Here is a 22751-nt window from a genome sequence, read left to right on the forward strand (position 1 = left end):
TTTTCAATTTAGTGTTGAAATTTTTCTTTAACTCGAAATTTTTCTCCTTTAAGTCGAAGTTTTCGGGAATGAGAGAAATTCGAAAAATTTGCATTTCTTGATAGAATTTAGCATTTAGCAATAGAAAATTTAGCATTTAGCAATAGAAAATTTAGCATTTAGCAATAGAAAATTTAGCATCTAGCAGTACAATATAGCTGATTCATTTAGCAGATTCAAGTGAAAAAAGTGAATAACTTTCTCACGGAAGAAGAGCAAAAAAAAAAGAAGAGAGTCAAAAATCACTGCATTTTTTGTCGGAAAATAATCTTGTACGCTTATACACGTTAGAATTCGTTTCAGCTATACGCGTACCATACATGCGTCCGTTTCCATTATAGAGTATATAAGTCTGGTTTATTTCTAAATATTCTCATTCAATAATTAAATATGATTAAATTAATTAATTAATTAATTATAAATATTAATTAAATAGTTAGAATAACTTATCTTTTAGAATTTCTTCATTTCCAGTAGTTTGACATGATTTGCTAATACGATATGTTACAAAATAGCGCTTTTACTGTAACAAATCTTTCTTTCTCCCATTCTGAAATCGGAATTTCTGATAAGTCGAATTAACGACACGTCGAAGTTTTCTGTCGGAAGCTGCACATTCGGATTATCGAGATTTGACTGTAGTTGCTTCACACTGTAAAGTGGTTTACTACACAGTACTACACAGGAAGTAGCTTCACGAGACTTTCAGACGCAGTGTTCGCCACACACAACAATAGTCATCTAAATTCAATTTTACTACTCTTAATTTCGTTGAGGAGTGAGTGGAGTCCTGAGTGAGTGGAGGAGTAAGTGAGTCCTGTTTCGGAGGGTGGTTAGTGCGAAATACCGATGCTATTGAGCACCCTTGAAAGAACAAAAACTGGAGAGGAATTTAAAAATATTTTGAAGTTGATTCTGAGTAAAATATAAAAAAAACATTGTTGCATTTTAGCGGTTTCGAGAAGTATCGTCAAAAAATATCGTTACAGAAGGATTTATCGTAGTGAAGGATATCGTTGTAGCGAGGTTTCATTATTTCGGTCAGCGTGCTTGTAGAGGGGACTCAGACTTCTGCATTAAAAGAGGTTCCTTCGCTCAAAAATATGTAGATCGAACATTACATACAGCTGTTTCGACGCTATTTTTGCCACTGAAGAAGGTGTTATATTATACCTGCATACTGGCCCGCGGACTGAAAAAGTTGTACACCAATGCCATACAATAACATTATATTTCCGTTTCCATATTTCGGAATTCCCCATCTGGCCCTTGAATTTTAATGTTTATTCAAAAATATAATAAATGAAATTATCGGGATTCCCTCCAACTCCTTACGGTATAAGCGAATTTTCTTCTTTTCAAACCGAGCACGACTCGGTTCACTACCGTGTGAGTTGTGCCGGAAGCGTGTGAGTACCTATCACTCTGAGTGCGTATCTAGTGCTGCGTGTGAATATTTAGTGCTGCCATCTATTCCAAATTGTGAATAAAATCTGATAATTGAATATTTGTGTCATATTGAATATTTTAGGTCTGTCGATCGTCTTCTGAAGTTGGCAGAATCACTGCTATACTATTTAACCGTACATGCACCTCGTGCACATTCCTCTGCGGAATTTCTAACGAATGGAAATATACATGCCGGAATGTTTTATGTGTTTGTTTGTATGCACGGCTCTTACGTATTTATGGTATCAGTATGCTTGTTTCGTGTTTTTGTTGGTGCTGACATCTTTTTTGCATATTTTGAAGTGAAAATTGTTAAATGCTTGAATTTTCATGTTATGCAATTACAGTCGACGCCATTCTTTATATTCTCGGATAATGTTATAATTCGGATGTTGTGACCACTATTGCAAAGAATAGAACATACAAATATCATAGCATGAGAAAAATTCGTTAATAATTATGAGTACTTTAGATAATGTTATCATGTTTTTACCCTTCGAAAGTTTTCTTTGCGCATTCTGAAGCAAACTTATTTCCCCTCTCCCCTGTAAGTTATCGTTATTACGCTGCAAGGCTATGTAGGAGGCTACAAGTTGATCTTTAGCAATCTTGTAGGCAAACATTTTCGTATTTAATGTCGTAATCGGCCCATGGTATTAGCTGCGATTCATGTACATGTGGAGCTGCTTTTGCAATGGCCAATAATGAAAGTAAATGCATGGCAAAAAGATTTCCCGTTCAGTTCTTGATCAGTTTCTTTCAATTGACTAGATTCAAATTTCTTTTTCCTTTGAGACTTCCTTAAGGGATCTAAGAAACGTATTGGGTACATTAAAAAGATGTCGCAATTCGTGATAAATATGAGACAGTTCCATTCTAACGCTTCACAATTCCTGAATAACAAACATGAAGAATGTTAGCTCAAATTAAAAAAAAAGTCTCGCTAACAAAACTTTAACGATTGAACATTTTGCAACCAATTATGTGTGTGAAGAAAAACAATTGTCCCGTTTTATCAATACGTGTTTACCATACATCCCGTTCGACCCAACATATGGTAAAATACTTGCAAACGGAAATTTTTCCAGATACAGTTATCATTTGGTTATTATTATCAGAAACTTTGAGTCCCGATGTAATTGTATGAAGAGGCGTGGACTGTATCATGTTTAACGTCTGCTTGCTCTCTGCAGGGAGAGACCGTCTCGCACTCGTGCCTCGAAGTTGGAAAACAGCAGAAAACTGCCGATCACCACTGGACTACCAACGGGGTTCACACCGTAATCCTCACGATCAGAGTCGAGCACGATGCACACACTACCGCACAGCAAATCAGAATCACTGGAAACGTGAGATTACACTCCACGTCTTCCCAGAGCAGCCTAACAAAGACCCACTTCGAAGTAATAAACAGGAACATATGCATATCGCAATCTCACCACGACGCCTCTGACAAAGGTTAGCTAGGAGCTGCGATGAGCCCTTAGAGAATCACTGGTATAAAAAAACGAGCAGTCAAATCATTCCTGACAAGAAACAGCTACAAATAGTACCCATGCTACAAATAGGCCTATCTCTAGTATGGCCGCTGTGGTGGTCGAGTGCATAGGCGGAGATAGACTTGGAAGTCTGGGGGGGGGCAAGATGATGATGATGTCGATTCATCTATACATATATGCATTAGATCTGTCGACTTCACTATCGATGGTGGGGGGGGGGCCTCCCACGCGCCCCCCATATGGCCTCCGCCCATGGTCGAGTGGTCATAGTGACGGACTCGCATCGCGAGGATCCGGGTTCAAACCCCACCGTCGCCGCAGTGGTGATCGGCGTAAGTTGGTTTTCTGCGGTTCCCAACTTCGAGGCGCAAATGCGAGCCGATCTCCCCGTTAAAAAGTCTCGCCGCAGAGAGCAACAGGCCTACAAAGTTATAATTATTCATTCATTACACTTCACGCTCTATGAGTTGAGGAAAAAACTCGTAGTTTAAAAAATTGATTGCAGATGGTACACACATAACAAGCATTACACAGAAACAAACTTTACGGAAGGTTCACTATACATACATACACCCACATTCCAACATGTACCAATTCGTTAGAGGATCCACAGAGGAATATGGACGAGGTGCATGTATGATTTATAGTAGTATCTCTATAATGGTGTTGGCCGCAACGGTCATTTTGTCGGAAAATGAACAACGAATCCAAACTTGCTGAGGTATTCTGCCAAAAAGAAAGTTAACTGGAAAAACATTGATAAAGAGTGAAAAGATCTTCTGCAAAGAAGAGAAGGAACTCAAAGAATCAGATTCACCCTGATCCCATCACTTTTGTGATTTCGAACTTCCCTGAAGAATGGATGCAACTGGAGAAGATATAGTTCGGCTGTCTATGTCAGGCTGTGCAGCATATCCGGAGAGACCGGCGGCACTTTTGGTAAGTGTAGGGAAGGACGTGCATGACCCCCCCCCCCCCCACATCCAGGAGCAGAGCCTTTAGGCTGGGACCCCTGACTGGCCTCCAGACCAGACTTTTCAGACTTACCCCCTCAAAAGAGTATAGCGTGAAAAAACAAAAAAATGAAGAGAATTGTCCCGGGCCCCAGGGCTGGAGCCTTCTCAACCCCACCCTTGTGGGGGCCATGAGGACGTGTATTGAAATAATAATAATAATAACGTGAGATTATCACGTATTCCCAAATAATCAACATGATCCATCCAGGGAATTTTAGAGTGTTAGTAGACATCTATGCCCGAGAACCGGGATTCGAACCCAGACCTGAACAGTGAGAAGCAAGTTCCTGAACCACTCGACTGCCAGGCGGCATAATGAATTGAGCATTGAATAGCAAAGAGTTGAATATTATTTCAAAAGTATGTTTACTTGCTCTTATTTACCCACTCGCGGTTTCCTCTCAAAATGATATCGATGTGTTAAAATCTGAGCGTCAACACCGAGTCAACAAATAAGTCATAAAAAATGCCGCCCTAGGCTGTTGCCTCGTCGCCTTATTATTTCTGACGCCGGCCCTACCTGCTAACTAACCTAACGTTTATTGATGTAGGTCTACTATAAATTATCTCAGGGTTGCGTGCATAGAAAGATCCAAAGATCTATTATATTGTTCAATCATATTATAGTTTGTTCATTTAAAAGCTGAGAAACGAATCTCTTTTAATATTTATACTGAAGTTAAAACGCATAAATGTGCGGTAAAAACTTCTTGTGATACATCATAAATTGATGCCGATACGCCAATGTAAGCATATAATTATGCTTAATAAAATAATCATAAATTAATGCTCGTATAAGTCAATACGAAACCGATTCAGAAACGTTATCGAAAAAAATATTTTATTTTGAAATCTTTCACTGCTCCAAGATACAGGGTTTAATATCTTCAAATGACCATTTCATTGAATGCCTGAAAAAGTAATTATGTGTAGAGATTATTAATTGATAACAAAATTTTTTTACAGATATTCTTAATTTCTTTTCTTCAAAGATCTCCAATGAATACAGTAGTATTCACTGGAGATCTGTCTAATTTTACTTTAATGTTAATGGAGCTTGGGGGTGGGGTCCACAGCAACGTTAAGCCAGTTTGCCCCTTCGCACCTACTCTCTCCCATCCTTTACTTGCAAACGACCCAACGTTATCGCTGTACTAGAAATTATCTCAGAGTTGCGTGCGTAGAAAGAACCAAAGATCCAATCAGACTCCATGATGCGTGGCGGAAGAAGACAGAAGAAAACCATAAAACCCTCTCCGTCACCTAGCCTTCCGGCTAATCCCAGCCTTCTCGTGCCCCAATTCCAACACCACATTTCTAGCCGATACCTCTACCTATCCAGCACCCCCCTCTACTCTAGGGGGCGCGGACCAAATCCACGTCCTCATAATCAGTTCCCCGATCCTAATCTTTCTTACTGGTTCCTATATATTGAGAATGTAAATCCCCAATTTTTTTAATCCTGCTGTCTCCTATATATTTTCTCATCTCTGGCCCTCCAATAAGTTAATCCGTTAATTTAATAATTTGAAACTAGTTTGAACTTGAAATAAACCCCAAGCTCATCCCTTCCCAATCTTTCTTTCTTGTTATTTACGGAAATCTATTTTTATTTTCATACCAATAAAAATAGATATAATTTTAGTTTTTTTTAAACTATGAATTGCCCTTTAATCCCGACCCGACCCGAAAAAAAACACTCATTGAAACATATGAAAGATAATCCCTTTAAATACTATTTTGTTTGGTTTGTTGAGTGAAATCCATTGTTAACAAAGTGTTTTATTTTAGTTTTCTAATTGTTAATGAATTAGTTTATTAATTGTTAAAAACTTGTTTATCTTCCAAAAGAAAACCTCTGTTGTAAAAATAGAACAATGAAACAACAGAGCAACAACTTAGCAATTTTTTGCAAACGTGAAATTTCATGCAAATTGGATTCGATCAAATGTCAAAGATAAGAACCAGTAGATGAAGTTAAAACGCACACAATGAATACACAATGAGCAGATCGAGGGAGGGGGGGGGGCGCTGGACGATCACCCCTTCCAAGAACCAAAAAATGAGTGGGGAAATTGTGCTGTAAAGTACGGGACGTAACCTAAACAATAAATTGTCCCTCCCAACACATCGTTCTCAATCCGCGTCTGCCTTGTCGTTATTCTCAGCTGAAGATGTCTGCCTTGTCGTTATTCTCAGCTGAAGATGTCTGCCTTGTCGTTATTCTCAGCTGAAGATGTCTGCCTTGTCGTTATTCTCAGCTGAAGATGTCTGCCTTGTCGTTATTCTCAGCTGAAGATGTCAGCCTTCGCTGCATTCAATGCTGAATATGTTTGTCGTGGCTTTATTCGCAGATGCGTCAGCTACATTGACATCTGGAGATATCTGCCGTGGCTTCATTCACAGCTCAGGATGTCTGGATCTGGTACATTAGAAGCGGGATAAACCTGCCTCGACTTTATTCGCAGCTGATGATGTCTGCCTCTACTGCATTTGAAGTCTGCCTACGCTTTATTCTCAGCTGAAGATGTATGCCTCTTCTCAGCGGGAATCCATGGGGGGGGGGGAATGGAAGCAATTGCATCTCCCAGTGTGCTAAAAATGAGAAAAAATATCTGTCCTGTAAAATACGGGACGATTCAACAAACCCGAACAATAAATCGTTCTTCCAACCACATCGTCCTAGATCGCGCCAGACAGTCCGCATATATTGCCTGAGCGGCACGATGCTCGTCTTCCACTATGAAGGTTGTCGTCAAGGTTGATGGGTTCGAATCCAACTAACAGAACATCAGAAAAAGTTTTTTACCTATCGAGCCTGGGGCGACCACCGATAGATGGAGACTTCATTTCACACAAAAAATTCGATAGTTGAAAATTGTCATATATGACTGGAGTTGACGTGTGATAAAGTAGACATCCCGAATATATAGAGCTATGCGAAAGGATATGATGGACAGTCCCTCCCCCCAACATGAAAGAAATTGGCTTGTAGCATTACCACTACTACTTAATCGTATGCATCTCGTATAAACATTCCTCTGGGGGGGGGGAATTTCTGACGATTCTCGGTAAATGCCTTAACGCGTGTTCTTAGTGTGCGTGTGTGGCCCTAGCGTAATTTTGTTGTTAGAGTTGTGCATATTTTTAGTTCGAGAAGGGCTGCCATTTGCCTTCTGCATTTTGGACTGCAGTATTTCCTAATTCCACGCAAATTTTTCCTAAATTTTCGCACTATTCTAGTATCATGTAGAAGAGGTCATTCGTTCTTTCATACCGGGCATAATTTCGGTCTTTCGCTATGGGAAATTGACTACCGGATGAGTTGAGCACGTGTACCTAACAGTCTGAGTGAGTATCCGATGCTGTGTGTGATTTTTCAGTCCTGCCATCTATGTTTTGAGTTGTGAGTAAGGTGCAGGGCAGAACTGGGGGAAGCGACAAAATTTAGGGAGTGGAAAATTTTAGGTGGGGGGGAACAGGTTTTATAGGCGAATTTTATATTTGTGAGGTGGCAAATTCACATTGCCTTCCCGCTCCCTTACCCTCATGTTAAAAATCCTAGTCATGGCGCAGTTGAATGACTACTTCACCAAACACCAACTTTGGCCATATCGCTATATTGCAATTTACTGCCATTAGTGAGATGGGTTGGAAGTGAAGGCGCTGTCTATCGGTGGTCGCCTCGAGTTAGTTAGGGAAAATATCTTATCTATATCCTCCCTTGGGCTCGAACCCGGGACCCTGACAACAACCTTCACGATGGTAGACGAGCATCTTACCACCATGCCACTCGGGCACCAGTTGAATGACTGTCGCTCTCAGTAGCGAGACTTTTAACGAAGAGATTGTCAGTGTTAAGCTTATTTCGTGTTATCGGGTGAAGTGAAAAACCATCTGTCTTCCGTATTTTGAAGTTAAAAAGGCAAATGCCTGAATTTTCATGTTATGTAAATATCGTATTGAAGGTACAGCAGCAGGCCTACAAGCGATACAGAGACCTACAAACGATACAGATGTAATTCAATCGTTGCACTTCACTTCTGAAATATAGATGGTAGCACGGAAAAATCAGATACAACACTAAATACTCACTCAGACTGTTATGTACACACACTTACACTTCCGGCACAACTCACTAGGTAGTAAATTGCCCATAGGTGGCGATAAACCTGAGTTGTGCTCGATTTGAAAGAAAGGAAGGTCTGCCGGCACGCTGCGGAGAGATTCAAATGGGAGACGGGTTTTCTCTCGCGTTCGCTCCTCGAAGTTAGGAACCTTATAAAATCAACTTCAGGCGACCACCATTGTGCCACCAACGGGGTTCCAACCTGGACCCTCGCGATGAGTCCAGAACGATGCCCACTCTACCACCCACACGGGGCAACGTACAGCACTAGCAATCATCTAGCATTGAACATACTATAGAAAATAAAGTTTTAGCAAAAGAAGCAAGCAAATCCCCCAGAGCTACACAAATATTCATCTAGAAGGCTCTGCCTCATCTCGAAACTTTGTATCTTGAATCTTACCATAATAAGGCCGACGTTCATTATAACGCCAATATCCTTCACTCGTTCCACGCAAAACGGACGTTGTATTGGGAGCATAAGTTTGATACAGAGGGAGGGCGAAAGGGCGATTTCCCCCTCCCCGTAAGGTAAAAAAATTGTATTATTGACGTATGTGGAACGACGAAAGTGGACATTCGCCCCTCCCCCGTTCATTATACACACTCTCAGTAATCAGTCCCCCTCGTTTAAGGAACCTGTAACCGCTTATGCTTGGGAGGCCGTTATATCGAACGCTCGAAAAAATTTGGCTTCTCAAGAGAATTCGTATTAGAACAGAAAAAAAAATGATATTATTCATTTTGTTGTAAGTTAAGCAGTTGCAGTGAAGATGCACCAGATAATGAAATTGTGATAATTAATTATATACATATATACGCCTATGTACCGGATTATTCAGCCAAGGGCTAATGCCGAACAAAATTTTTCAAACGAATAACAAACCGAAAACTTTGTACATTTTGCAAAAAGAGGCGGGATAGAACGGAGTTAGGATGTTATATTGGATTAAATGGGCTTCGCAGGTCGTAATATTGGACGAAAAATAACATAGGGTTCATACGAAAAAAATTTATCGGTCGTTATAATGGAATGTTCGCAATAACACATGGTCGTTATAACGAACATCGACTGTATTTGTGGCATTTTCTGATTTAGTAAGAAATTTTAGTTTTTTTAAAGTTCGTGTAAAGGCCCGTTCACACTCGTCAAGTAATTTAGTTGTCAAGTGACTCAGTAGTTAAGTTATCAAATACTAAAATCTGTTCTAACGTAAGTACAGCAAAACCTCTCTTTTACGGACACCGGCGGGACAAAAAAATTCGTTCGTAAAAGAGGGGGGGGGGTGACCGTTAATTGGGAGTTTGAAATGCATACATTTATTACGCAAGGGGAAATTATTATTTGTTCGCAAATGAGGGGTGTCCGTTAAGAGGGGTTTTACTGTAATCGAGTAGTGAATGGTTATTGGATAAAGTCAGGACCGCATTTACTTTATGTCATAGCTGGTCCCTCAGTAGTTTTTCGCCAATATTTTGCTTCCAATATTTGAGTTTCCCTGATAAAAAGAAGCAGCAGCGGCATAGGCTGGCTACATACTGACATACTGGCACAGCTTGGCCCAATGTTCCTTGGCGAATATTGCCAAGAAGAAGAGCAGAACCGGTTTTTTCAAGAACACTCTTCGCGTTGTTACTGTTGGCTTTCTTCGACCAATATGTGGCCAGACGAAATGGAAGATCTGGGAAGGAAGGTGGCAGCTTCGACTTGGGTCGGAAGCCGGAAAGTACTCGAATACCAATACCTTCCTCCAGTACCTTTCAGCCGCTGATGGCACTGTTTGCAATCGAGGAGCAGGATGAATCCCAAATCTAATCAAGTCTCGGAGAAATTTTAAAGATCTTCAACAGTGATTAAAAGCGAATTGGACTGAGTGTATTGAACTGCCCGAGCGCAGTGGGGTGCTCTGCCCTTCTGTCATACAATCCTTGATCAATCAAATTTCTGATTGCGCCTTTTGTGATATGATTTTATGTACAACTTTTTCTATGATTATTTATTATCCGTGCCCGTTGCACTTTGACTTTAACACTTGATTAATTTGATTCTTCGTTTTACATAATTTTCAATTTCCTTGCACTATATGTAATCTTTGACGTATCAATAAATATTGGTTTTGCCGGAGATGCACTGGACCTCCCCACTTCGGGGGGGGGGGAGAAGAGCTTACGTTGCTTCTTGCGACAGAGCTAGGGTGTCTCGTGGTTTCTCCAGTTCCTTTCGGCCTCCAACATTTGACGATCATTGGAATGGTGGAGCGGCCACGCTAATTGCCCATGGAACGTATCGGACCAGCCTTGATACTAGTGTGTTCATGGCTTGATACGAGGTTACACCACTAATAACTTGACCAAAAATATATACACCTGATTCAATTCTACTTATCTTGACAACCTAACAACTGAACCCGTGTAAACGGTCCTTAACGCCTGCATACATTTTAAAGTACCTAACGACCTAAAATTTAGTTAACTACTAAATTACTTGACGCGTGTAAACGGATCTCAACACTGAAGATGTTATTTGTGCGCACACACATAAATATGTTATTTGTACTCTTCTCCGTAATTCATATTTATAACATCTCATCAAGGTCCCTATTTTTCTAAGTCAAATTTTGATGAAATAATTCGATATGAGTGATCAAATTTTTTTATTATTAAAATTTCTTCGAATCACTAAGTTGCCAATTGTCTTCAATCGCCAGAAATTCACAATAGATCTTAATCATAATTTTTCTTTGGAGGGTGGCGATGCAGTAGCGGCTCCGCCTGCATCATCATCAGTATTGGTCAAGCGGTCGTAAAACGACATCGTTGATGTCCACGTGAGCAGGCATCCGAAGGATAGAGATGACAACTTCCGATATGTCTTCAGGTTGTAAAGGATCCATCGAAGCTAAGAGTTTGTCCGCAAATTCTTTGTTTTCAAAGGCTCGTCCGATAAATTCCGTTTTTACGTAACCTGGACCGATACTCTGGAAATAAAAAATGCAAAACTGAAAAAGGTAGGAAAGTTATGGGTGTTTATATATCTGAGCCGTGTAATTTCAAAACCAGATAGGTCTATCTCTTTTTTTCGATTTTCAGACCATGACATTTATTTTTAGTTTTCCTACAGATCTATTATTTCAGTAGTCGAAGTCATTAAAAAAAAGTCGCTATATGCGACATATATTCATTTTGCAATGTAAAAGTAGCTGAAATGGAAGCCAGATGGCAGCATGAACACGAAACAAGCGCAACTCGACAACATAAATACGTTAGGACCAAGCATACACTCAGAACACACATTCCGGCATGCGCCGATTCCTTTGCAATTCCGTAGCGGAATGTGTACGAGGTGCATGCTCGGTTAAGTAGTAGTAGTGATGTAAAAGTAGCGATTGGTCGCAAAACCAAATAAGTAAAAAAATCAGTTTCAAAAGCAGATACTGTAGCTGAAGATGTAGTAGTAATAGGCAGTTCCGTAATAGGCGGGTGAAACAGGTTTCAACCGTACAAGGCCCACTTGGAAGGGGAGGCCAGAAGTGGGGCCTAAAAGAAAATTCTTATATAGGGCACAGAAATGGGTAGTTACGGTACTAGTAGTAGGCATAGATAGATCCCATAGCTGGTTGCAAAATCATGTACATGCAAAAGAAAATTTTTTTTCTCACGAAATAATATTTAAATAGAGCTAAAATTTGGTCGAGACCTGCGCCTATTTAATACCAATCTGTGAAAAACAAATGAATAAATAACGCAATTAAACAGTTTTTCTTCCTCCTGGAAAATGTCAAAAGTGATCTTCTGGTTTTGAAATTAGATGGCTCAACTAATATCTTACAAATCCTACTTTTTTAGGAACTTAAAATTTCCGAATATCTAAAAAAATTTATAATTTTAAATTTATTATTTTTTCAGTGTACTTACAGCTACTCTTATGCGACTCTTCAAAATCGTGAGTTCTTTCCGAAGAGCTTCCGTCAATGCTTGAACCATGAACTTAGTCCCGCAATAGAAACTTGAATTACGTAAAACTTTGTGGCCTCCAATACTGCAAAAATCAATAAATGACGTAAAACCAAGTGTGTGTAAGTAAAACTATTCAGTATGCTGTCAAAAGACGAGTCATAGGGTCTTAAGTCATGTAACTTGAACCAGGTTTCATATATATTAAGACTTGTGTGGCCGAAAAATAGCAGACGAGTACTAAAAGAATTTGATGGCCACATGTGATACAGTCGGTCCCACTCAATAGGATAACGGATAAACGGACATCCCGCTGAAACGGATAAAATCCTCCAAAGTTTCTCTCATAAAGACAATGTTAAAGTTCCCCGCTTAATACGATAATTTCAACGACTCCCCCCCCCCCCCCTCAATCGAATATTGCGCTTCACACGTCAACTGTTAATACACATCCAACCATAATGTTTTTATTGAATGAAACATTTGGAACTAATGGAAAAATATGTTACTATATATATATATATATATATATAAGTTAAGATTAAAAAAAAAAAAAATTGAGAATAGGTATACTGGCCCCTAAGTATTCAAGTTGTCTTCAGTACGTACATTTAATTATTTTAGTTTTGTTCTCTGTTAAACCAATAGAGAACGCTAACTTTGCTAATAAAAAGCAGAAACCTTAGGTATTGTGATCATTGTAATTAAATATATGTCTGTGTGTGTTCTCTATACAAATAAATCTACAATTTTAGACCGATCACTGTAAGATTTAAGACTAAATTAAGACTAAACTGGGCCCGACTTAAACGATAGGCTACTTTGAAGTTTGTTAGAGCTGGGCAAACGCCCGAAATGGGCGAAAAACTGTCGGGCAACAATGGTTTTTGGGACTCAAAAATGACGTTAAATGCTTACTTTGGTTACCGTGGTTCCGTAACAATGTTTTTCAGACATGTATTATATGTATAATATATTTCTTTACAATGGTTCGTTACTTCTTCAATGCTGCCAGTAGATTGAGAAATCCCGGGTATTATAGCTAGTTAAATTTTGATATAAACGTTTCATTTTTGATGTTTGATTTATTCGAGAAGCTTTATTAACATTGATCCTTCACCTGTTTTCAATATATGAACTATGCCAACGGTGTAAAATTACAATGAATCGTTGATACCCGATTAAGCGGGGCGGACTATATTTAGTAGCTAGCTTTGAAGCATTGGTTACTGCATCAAAGGGGTCAGAGATTCGTGGGATTTCAGACTAACAAATACTGTTTTTTTCGGGTAGATTCCAAGTTTTGTTTTTGCTTCCAAGAGAGAGAAGTAGAGTTTTTTACTTAGAAAATAGATTACTAGTAGATTAGCATAGTGCTCCCATCAGCTGTATACAACGGGGACTATCCAATAACTGACCGAAAATTTTGTCTGCTAACGGGGTGTCCGTTAATAGATAAGAAAATACATTGAAGCCTTTCTCGTAATTCAAAAAGTATCCGTTAACGGGAACATGTTTGTTGTGAGAGGCTCTATTGTACTCTCTCTATGCCCTCCCGTATCTCCGCCCATTTCTTCAGTGTGGCTTAGAAAAACGCAAAACTGTGTTGCCCCTGTAATACACATTCGGGTTACATTCAATGAGCAAAGTTAATTACTAATCAATCAATGTGTCTATACCACAGTTCCCAAAATTTTGTTCCATCGCCCCCTTCTTCAGAAATTGTTTTCTCTCATCGACCCCTAACGCAAGCGAACCCATAGGATCCTATGGTATATCCATAGCTTCTATCGCCCCCCCCCCCGACCATTCCATCGCCCACCAGGGAGCGATATTGCCCACTTTGGGAAACACTGGTCTATACGGACAATACAGTAACCAGAAATTTATTTCGGAGGGGAACAACTGGCATTTTTTAACCAAAGTGATAGAGAATAGATAGATATAAGCGGAGGGGGGCACTGACGGGAAGATAATATTGAGGGACGCTGACAATTGACAATTGCCCGTAGATGGCCCTCATGCAGGAGGTGGGGGAGTGGTACGTATTCAGGAATGTTTTGGAATTTTGTGTGTCCTTCGTAGTATGTTCATTAATTATTTGAGGGGGGCCTCAAACAGCCTCAGCTCCTAGGTGTTTCGGCACCTATAATAGGCACTTACGCATGTTATTCTATATCAATTAGTCGTTTTCTAACATTTCGGGGGGGGGCAGACCTTTCTTGGTCTAAAACAGCATAGAAGTTGAGAAATTTCAAATTTTATTTTTCTTTACAAATTTATAAATTAGGAGTGTGTCATCATGCATAATGACTTATTACATTATCATAAATCTAAGATTTTGAACATTTTTTTCAACAATGGAGAAAATCAAAAATTTAAATTTTTGTACGCCATTGTGATGAAGGAAAAATTTCGTAACGTTTCCTAATCGAAATGAAAAATTCAGTGACGTAGTTTGAAAATGAAATGAAGTAAGATTTACCTGCTTATGTGAATGATTTGACCATCGTCGATGCCCTTTTCTTGCATGAGTTTAATTGATTCCCTTGTACAGATACAGAGTGCTAAAACATTGACCTAAAAGCATTTTAAACCTAATTTAATAAATTTAATGATATTGATCGAATATATTTAATTGAATTGAATTCAATTTACTCATTCGATTCTGAATGATTCAATTTGTTTTTATGTTCACAAATTCGAAGTTGGGAGATTTTTGTGCAGAATTTAACCCAATCTATTAATATATTTTTTTAAATTATAAGTAATATATATATAGAGAAATCTGAGAAAAAAAGTGGGAAAGAACGTAAGACGAGCAAGCTCATTATGCTGTTCTTTCCTCACCTTTTCTCTAATTCTTGAATTCAAATATCTCCGCAAATATTGTAATTAAAATGTTGGGATTTTTTTTCGTTGGACTCAGAAGAGACAAAGCAACAACTTTATAATTGGAAGTTTGAGGATAGGAGGCGGTATAAAAATTGAGATTTATTATTTTGTGACACACTGTATTACACACTCTTTAAACTGGTACAAGGTGATTTCTGAAAACATTTTGATCATTTTTCAAACTGGAACCATTTTTGGTTGATGAGATAAAGGCCGAATGAGGACTTACAGGATACCCTGTGTACCCCTTCACATGCGATAACATAATAAATATATGATGCATTAGAAGAGGAGATTTACATACATTGTGCATATATATAACTACGAACACGCACAGCATTTTACTGGCGAACCGTTGACCCTGGAGGCATGCTTCTACTTAGAAAAAGTATCCAAATAAGGTGTGGACTTCCAGATGAGTCAAAATGTTGTATAGTTATTGAAATAAAAAAAATTAAATTTTCATACGGACAACCTGGCCTCAATCATCCTATTACAAAATTGTTGCCCTGTGTCTACTCTCTTGAGGCAAAAAAAAACCACACACACACACACACACACACACGACACACCACCACCACGTTTGTAAGTGCAATATAAACTGAGATATTTTTGAAATAAATAAACGGAGAAGAGTTGTGGGGGAAAACAGCATACATGAGGAAAAAAAGCGTTTCCCGTTAGTTTATGCTCTCCCCCTCAACTTTTGAATTCAAATATCTTTGGGAATATTGCATTTACAAGCATGAAATTTACCTTTTGAAACATGAATGACTTATCTGAGGTCCACACACGTTATTTCGATACTTTTTCTAATTCGAGGTGTGACTCTAGAATCAACGGTTCGCATTTGAAATGTGGTGCGTTCTGTAAGCTATGTGCACCCTGTATATTATATGTTATTATAAACTTAGGTAACAATTAATTACAAAAAAATCAACTAGTAAAAGAAATTCATTTTTAATATAATTTTTCGGAGAAATTTCTTTATATAATAAGCTTGAACGTGATCACGCGAATAATCATTTTCGATTATTATTGATAATGTATTTTTGCCAAGCATTTGGTGCAATATAAGTTATTTCGAATACACTCACGTTGAGCATTCCTCTCCATTCCTCTGTCGTGGCTGTGATAAGATCCGATTTAGTGCTAAATCCAGCATTATTTATGCATACATCGATACGACCGAACTTTGAGCGTATTTCTCCGAACATAGCCAGAATTTCTTCCTCCTTTTCCAAATCGCATCTGCATCAAACAGAAAATAAATTTATTTGTTAAAACATCAAAAATGCATATGGTTACGGTAAATGTGATAAATTAAGGGATTATATGCATAATCACGGGCCATTTTGGTAAGTTTGATAAATTTCGCTAATTTATCACATGCACTGGTGATTATGCAATAACCTCCAGCTCGTATTGGTAAATATGATAAATAGTTAATTGAATTACTTAAATTTGCCGGGCATTTTGCGCGAACTTCATCCTAGGATGACGGATTCGATCTGTGATGCTGATTAAGTTCAAAAATGTTGATAAATGTGAAGAAAGCTAACAATGCTCTGATAAGAATTTATACGTTTTTATCCTTTAAATACTTATTTTAATTTAATTTTTATCGCAAAATATAGTGTAGTGCACCCATCGCATTCGATAGAAACTGATGAGTGGTTGAATTTAAGTGATATTTCCTCCATACTCATCATACTTACCAACTTCATTCGAGAATTATGCATAATCATCGGTGAAAGTGATAACTGAAAGAAAATTAACTGTGTTTATTAGTATTCATTATAAACTTTCAATGTATCAATCAGTATGGGTTTCTACACCCTTTCGCTGGTTTTTCTATCTCATCTTGTATTTATGTAACAAAATGAAACAATAAAGGGAATTGAATTGAAAAAAAAAAAATTATCAAACTTATATATACCGAGACGATTTGTGACTACTCATAACAACCGGCGATCATGAATAGTCATCGATTTATCACATTTACTGTGACACATTCATTTAACCACTTAAGCAGTTTTTAAAATTTTCCTGATCAGCGTTATAACTGTTACAATGGGAATCACCAAACCTTCTAGAAGTTGCCATTTATTTTCACGAATCGACCTAACTTAATTAATTAATTAGTTAAAAATCAACTAATTAGTTATTTTTGTTTTTAAGGAGCGTTTTGACGTACAATAAACATAAATCAATCAAAAAAACTTTAATAGGAAGTTTTGACCCAGGTTTAAAGAGGATAAGTAAGTAATGAAAACTCATTACTTTCAATCAATTTTTAATTACCTCACTGGTAATACTGCACCGTTTGGGAACTCCTTTGCTATATCTTGTATCTGCTGGACGTTTCTAGCACAGGCGACTACTTTCATTCCATGTTCAGCGAGTTTTCGACATATTGCGGCACCAATTCCAACCGATGCGCCGGTGACGAGAGCGACGCGACCGCTCCAACGTTCCATTCTTGCAAAAAAAAAGCAGTGAAGATGTCGATCGAAGTGAAAACGTTGGACGTTCACAAAACGTTCTTGCCACACGCAGTTATTATGTCTCGAAGGTTATTTCTTTGTTCTATCTATAGTAAGAATAGAAGGAAGAAGACAAGGAAGAGAATTCAATATTACATCACAGCGATGAAAAGGAAATTTCATATTCATGCGCGATGTCTCCGGTTGTTAATGAATACTACGAACTCATCGGGAAAGAAGGACACAAAAAGCGCCAATTGAAATGCACTTTTCTATTCATTATTTCTGTTTAGACCATCTCGGAAACCCATGTACTATCCTGTTACATATACCACGAGAATTTTTTTTTTTTTTTTCAGTGGACCTATACTGAGGGCAAGACTCGACATAAACTTCTCGCATTCCGCATTCCTATACTGGTTGACACTGACACAAAGCAAATTTATAATATATAATAAACTGCTTAATAATATCAATGTCGTCTATTTGCGTTACGAACTGCTCGAAATATAGCGTAAAGCAATTTCGTTACGAATGCGGGCCGTGAACCTGGTGCTCAGACCAGAAAAAGGAGTCAAAACCAGAGTGACATCATTGGATTTCTCTCAGAAATTCCTTTCAGACGACACCAATGGGGTCTATTCGTATTGCAAATTGTAAAATTTCGCATTGTAAAACAATTTCGTAACGAAAACGGGCTGTCGTCCTGGTGCCCAAACCGTAGAATACATTTTAAAACCGGAACGGTACCACTGGATTCGTCTTAGGTCGGGATTGCACTATAAGAGTTTGATAAAAAAATCTTTTACAAAACTTGAAAAAAAAAATAAAACCTATTGGTTACATTCGATTATATTCGATACGATAAATATTGATAAATTTTTTCATGTTTTATAAAGGAAATTTTCTAAAACCTTTATAGTACGATCCCGAATTTAACGAGATCCACCCTCAGACCTCAAATACACTGATAGATTCTTAGTATTTACTTCCTGAGATATGAGCGATTGAATTACTTCGTAACTTTTTGCGAATGCACCCAGTGTCGTCAGATGATTTAAAAGACGTATTCACATAAAAAAAAACCAATAATTCTGCGAGAAAAAAAATAAGCATATTACAAAATAAATGTAAGATGTCTGATGATAATTATGGTCACGTTGATAATATGGCCAAATTTATGTATTTTTTATTTTATTCCAAAATTCGATGTTGTTACGCTGTGTAGCTATTTGTGTGGACACGTGGCCTAATTTCTTTTGCTTGGGTGATGCGTAGTAGTTTTTCATGCCAGTTAGCCAAATTGTGCCGAAAGTGCTATTTATGGTAAAACTAAGGAGTGTGTATACTAAGGTAAAAAGTTCAGGAATTTTCCACCAGGTGGCATTTTGGTTGTTATTATCGTGAAGCGCATGTCAAATTTAGTACACTTAGACACTACTTAGATCGCTCTATCATGATCCATTCAAAAGTTATGAGCACTTGAAGATCTCGTATACACTGACATATATATGCGCAGCCTCTTACAATCATTTTCTATTTCTAAGAATCATTTTGGGATGCTCAGGAGCAAAAAAAAAAAAAGGATGAATATTTCAGAGAAATAAAGAACATTTGAAATTTCACATAATAACTCCTGATTAATTCAACTCCTGAAATATGGCAAATAGAATCGAGAAAGTAGCGTAGTGGTATAGCAATACGAATACGTGGCAAATGATAAGAACGATTTGAACGCCACCTGGTGGAAATTTTTGGAACTTTTTTGTGTTATCTTAAAATCTAAGCAAAATAGACAAAAAATTTCAACAACCACGTCGTATAAAGGCAATTAGTCAAGGACGAACATATTTGGTATGAATAATGTGTATGATGACATTGAAAAAATTAGTGCGTGATCACTACTCCATATTTGGCTGCTTATTTATGAGTTATTGAACTTTTCTAAGTTGTTATGTAAGTGCAGTAACATGTTGTGGGTTTGCCTGCTCTCTGCAGAGACAGGGTCAGTGTAAATCAACAATCTCCTAACAAAAAAAAATTAAAAAAAAACTGCAAAGCAAATGAACATACCGGCCTACCTAGCTAAATGCCTGCCTGCCAATTTACATGCGTCCTTTATGAGGCCCCCCCCCCATGAACTTGGGGGATCCGGGCCGCGCCTGGGGAGTCCATGCAGACGGCCCTGATTGTTAAAAAAGCAGGCCCTATTATTCAATAGAAACTTCTTACTTTTTTGCCAAATCAAGGGTGACTTCCTTGGCAAGGGATTTGGAGACGCAGGCATTTGGAGCAGTGGCTCATGGGCTAAATGACATTTTAAACAGCATTCATTGGTGGAAACATGAGGGGGCATTGCCATCTAAGTTGGAGTAAGCAGATCTAATCCATAAGTGTATATATGAATTGACATTATCGTGCCCCCCTTCCAGAAATAATGATCATGTTCCCCCCCCCCCCCGACTTTCAAGTCTATCCCCCACCTATGACAACATTTCGGTTAAAAAGCTCCAAAATGCTAGCTAGAAATGGCTGTGGGGAAAAAATGTAAAATTTCATTGATGCTAGTAGGATGAAATTGCTTCAAAAATATGAAATTTCTTCAAATATTTTTTTTTAATCATTTTTGTCGCACCACTGTCGTTTTCTGCACACGATGGTTGATTAGACTAAGATCTATCTATTGCCGATTTAACAGCAGAGTTCACCATTTTGCTTTTTTTATGCTCACCGAAAAAATGGTGCGCTAACCCCTTGGTGGGGGACTCCCTGCTGTAGTAATCGTTTTCTGTGGTCATGTTGTTGTCATTTCTGTTGCACCTACCCCCGTGTCAGACTTGCTTCTGACATGGACGAATCGAACTTGTGACTCCTCTAAACCAGTGTTTCTCAATCTTGGGAAGCCCACGGCCCGGTTGATAATAAGAAATAAATGAAGAATGAAACAATGAATCACTCACGGCCCGGTACCCGGATGGTTAAGAAACACACACACACACACACACACACACACACACACACACACACACACACACACACACACAGCTCAAACAACATCCTCTGGTACTTTAGGTGAGTATCTTAAGGTCCTGGGCTATACCACGCCCAATTTCTTTGAGTACATATACAAAAATTAAAAGAGAAGAAATTACAGGTAATCAGTCTCTGCTTTTTCAGAGAAGCACAAAAAATGCTTTTAAGTGAATGAATCTACTTCGTAATTTTTCCATATGCAGTACTTCATTCGAACACATTGAGGAAAAAAGTTATGACATTCGACAACTAATATCTTCACAGAGCATCAAAAAATCTTTAGTGGAGCACAATATTTGAGAGCTTCTGCTGATATAACTCAGTGGTTCTGAACCTTTGGAAGCACGCGGCCCGGTTGCATATTTCGCAAATGCACCGCTATTCTGCGATTACACGAGTGTTTCGTAATTTTTTCCACACATCCAATCACGTTGCTTCAGCCTCTACGGTAATTTGCATAACTCTACGATATCTTCATTTTCGTATCTGATCGCGGAACAGTGGTGCAAACAAGTTAGACATTTCCGCGAGGCATTTCAAATTGCAATCGCGCTATTTTCAATGTTATATAAAAATTATTTTATTTTTTAAACCAACAAATTTATACATTGAAAGCAAACTTAAATATTCAAGCAGTTAAAGGAAGATAACGATTTCAAATTTCTCTGAAAATGTGAAAGAAAATCCTTGTAAATTTTAGTAAAAAATTTCTCCAATATATAAATGCATTTATCGATAGCAAATCGACTAAAAATAAACCAGTGAAAATTATAGTACGAAAAAATATATTTCAATACATATTGTTTATTATAATATTCAATTGATTTATTATATACTAAAGTTCTAAGATTCAGCAATATAATATACATTATAATGATACATTATAATGATACATTATAAAATTATTTAATTTATTATTATTTAATGATACATTATAAATTCGGTACAAACTTAAGTATTCAAACAGCTAAAGGGGCGGATGACGAAAATCGTGGCAAATTTAGTAAAATATTTCTCCAATTTATCAATGCATTTTTCGATAGCAAATCGACTAAAAATGAACAGAAAAATTATAGTATAAAAATATATATATATTAATGCTCGTTAATTAGTCGTAAACAGCTATAAAATATTAAAAAATCGAAACTTAGGAAAAGAAAAGACACTAAAAGACAACTACGTTTTTTATAACATTATTGTTCTTAATTTCTTCTGCATGCTTTTGTTATATTTAACTGATTTATAATACTTGTATTTTAAGAATCCGCAAAATATATTGTAAAATGTATTGCATCAGCAAAAAAGAATTAAAAAGTTTAAATCATTTTTGGCGACGGAGTAGAAAAAAAATGTGAAGCCTATCACGAGCTGGATTCGAACCTTGCCCTTCAGGTTCACAGTCCGATACCCTCTCACCTACACCACTCCAGTTAACGGAAGGATAATAAAACTGTTTATCACAAAAAGCAGAAACTTTTAGTGAACTTTTAGTTTTCGAAATTGCCACCACCTTCATCACTCGCTATCATTAACCACGGAATTTTAATCCTTCCCTTATACGAATTAAAATGAATAATTTTGTTTGGCATACAGCGTGTTAATATTTGAGAATACATTTTAGTGATTACATACGAAGCCACCTTGTGACCGAAAGCACAACAGATCCTACGATATTAAAGTAGTGGGAATTATCGTAAACCAAGAAGAGACGTGATTGGTTGAAATCGTGTAATCGCGGGAAGCGGTGCATTTACGAAATTAGCGGCCCGGTTGATTTCTTTTTTTGTGAGGGTAAGGCCATAGCCCACTAAACAATTAAATGTGAGAAAGATGAATGATATGGATGAAGATGAATGTCTAGTCGGCCGTGGTAAGGCCCTCACAGAATGAGGAAAAACGAAACAAAAAGTCAATCGCGACCCGCTTTGACTCGCAGGTCCGTTGAGAAACGAGGAAACTGATGGGATCAAACACGTATGGGGGAAAAAACCTTCTTTCCCAAAGCTGCTTGTAAGTTCTCTAACTCTTAATACAGCTTTGTTCTTTCCTGTTCACATGCAAACAGATTGGTGCTGCCATCTACACTCTAACTAGGGAGTTCTTTGAAAAATATATGAACCCACTGATTTTTTCAATATGACGCAACTCAGGCTCCTATAAAATCTGGGGTTACCAGACGTCCTATTTTTTTATGTCATTTCAAGCGTCCTCCTACGTCATAGAAAATTTGCTTTTTCTTCCTCTTTTTTAC

At 37.8% G+C, this 22751-nt stretch overlaps 1 protein-coding gene across 1 annotated transcript; it reads right to left on the minus strand.

Moving 5' to 3' along the window:
• Window positions 1–10770: 10770 nt before the first annotated feature.
• Window positions 10771–17710, minus strand: LOC149086763 (dehydrogenase/reductase SDR family member 11-like). Its single transcript, XM_089231133.1, has 5 exons — window positions 17286–17710; window positions 16079–16232; window positions 14572–14666; window positions 12048–12171; window positions 10771–11110 (listed from the first exon to the last, which is right to left on the minus strand). The coding sequence occupies exons 1-5, from the start codon at window positions 17459–17461 to the stop codon at window positions 10916–10918; spliced, it is 744 nt and encodes a 247-aa protein (XP_089087259.1). The 5' UTR covers window positions 17462–17710; the 3' UTR covers window positions 10771–10915.
• Window positions 17711–22751: the final 5041 nt, after the last annotated feature.

The sequence above is a fragment of the Pholcus phalangioides genome, unplaced genomic scaffold (genome assembly GCF_987345545.1).
Source record: "Pholcus phalangioides strain wild (caught in Gottingen) unplaced genomic scaffold, Ppha-v1.0 ptg000004l_1, whole genome shotgun sequence".
Classification (NCBI taxonomy): Eukaryota; Metazoa; Arthropoda; class Arachnida; order Araneae; family Pholcidae; genus Pholcus; species Pholcus phalangioides.

Excerpts from the sequence above, each read along its gene's own strand:
- LOC149086763 (XM_089231133.1), bottom strand. The coding sequence starts at position 17,461 with ATGGAACGTTGGAGCGGTCGCGTCGCTCTCGTCACCGGCGCATCGGTT. Across the intron at positions 14,667-16,078 it reads AATGGAGAGGAATGCTCAAC|GTCAATGTTTTAGCACTCTG; the intron begins GTGAGTGTATTC and ends AAATGCTTTTAG. Across the intron at positions 12,172-14,571 it reads CAAATCATTCACATAAGCAG|TATTGGAGGCCACAAAGTTT; the intron begins GTAAATCTTACT and ends TGATTTTTGCAG.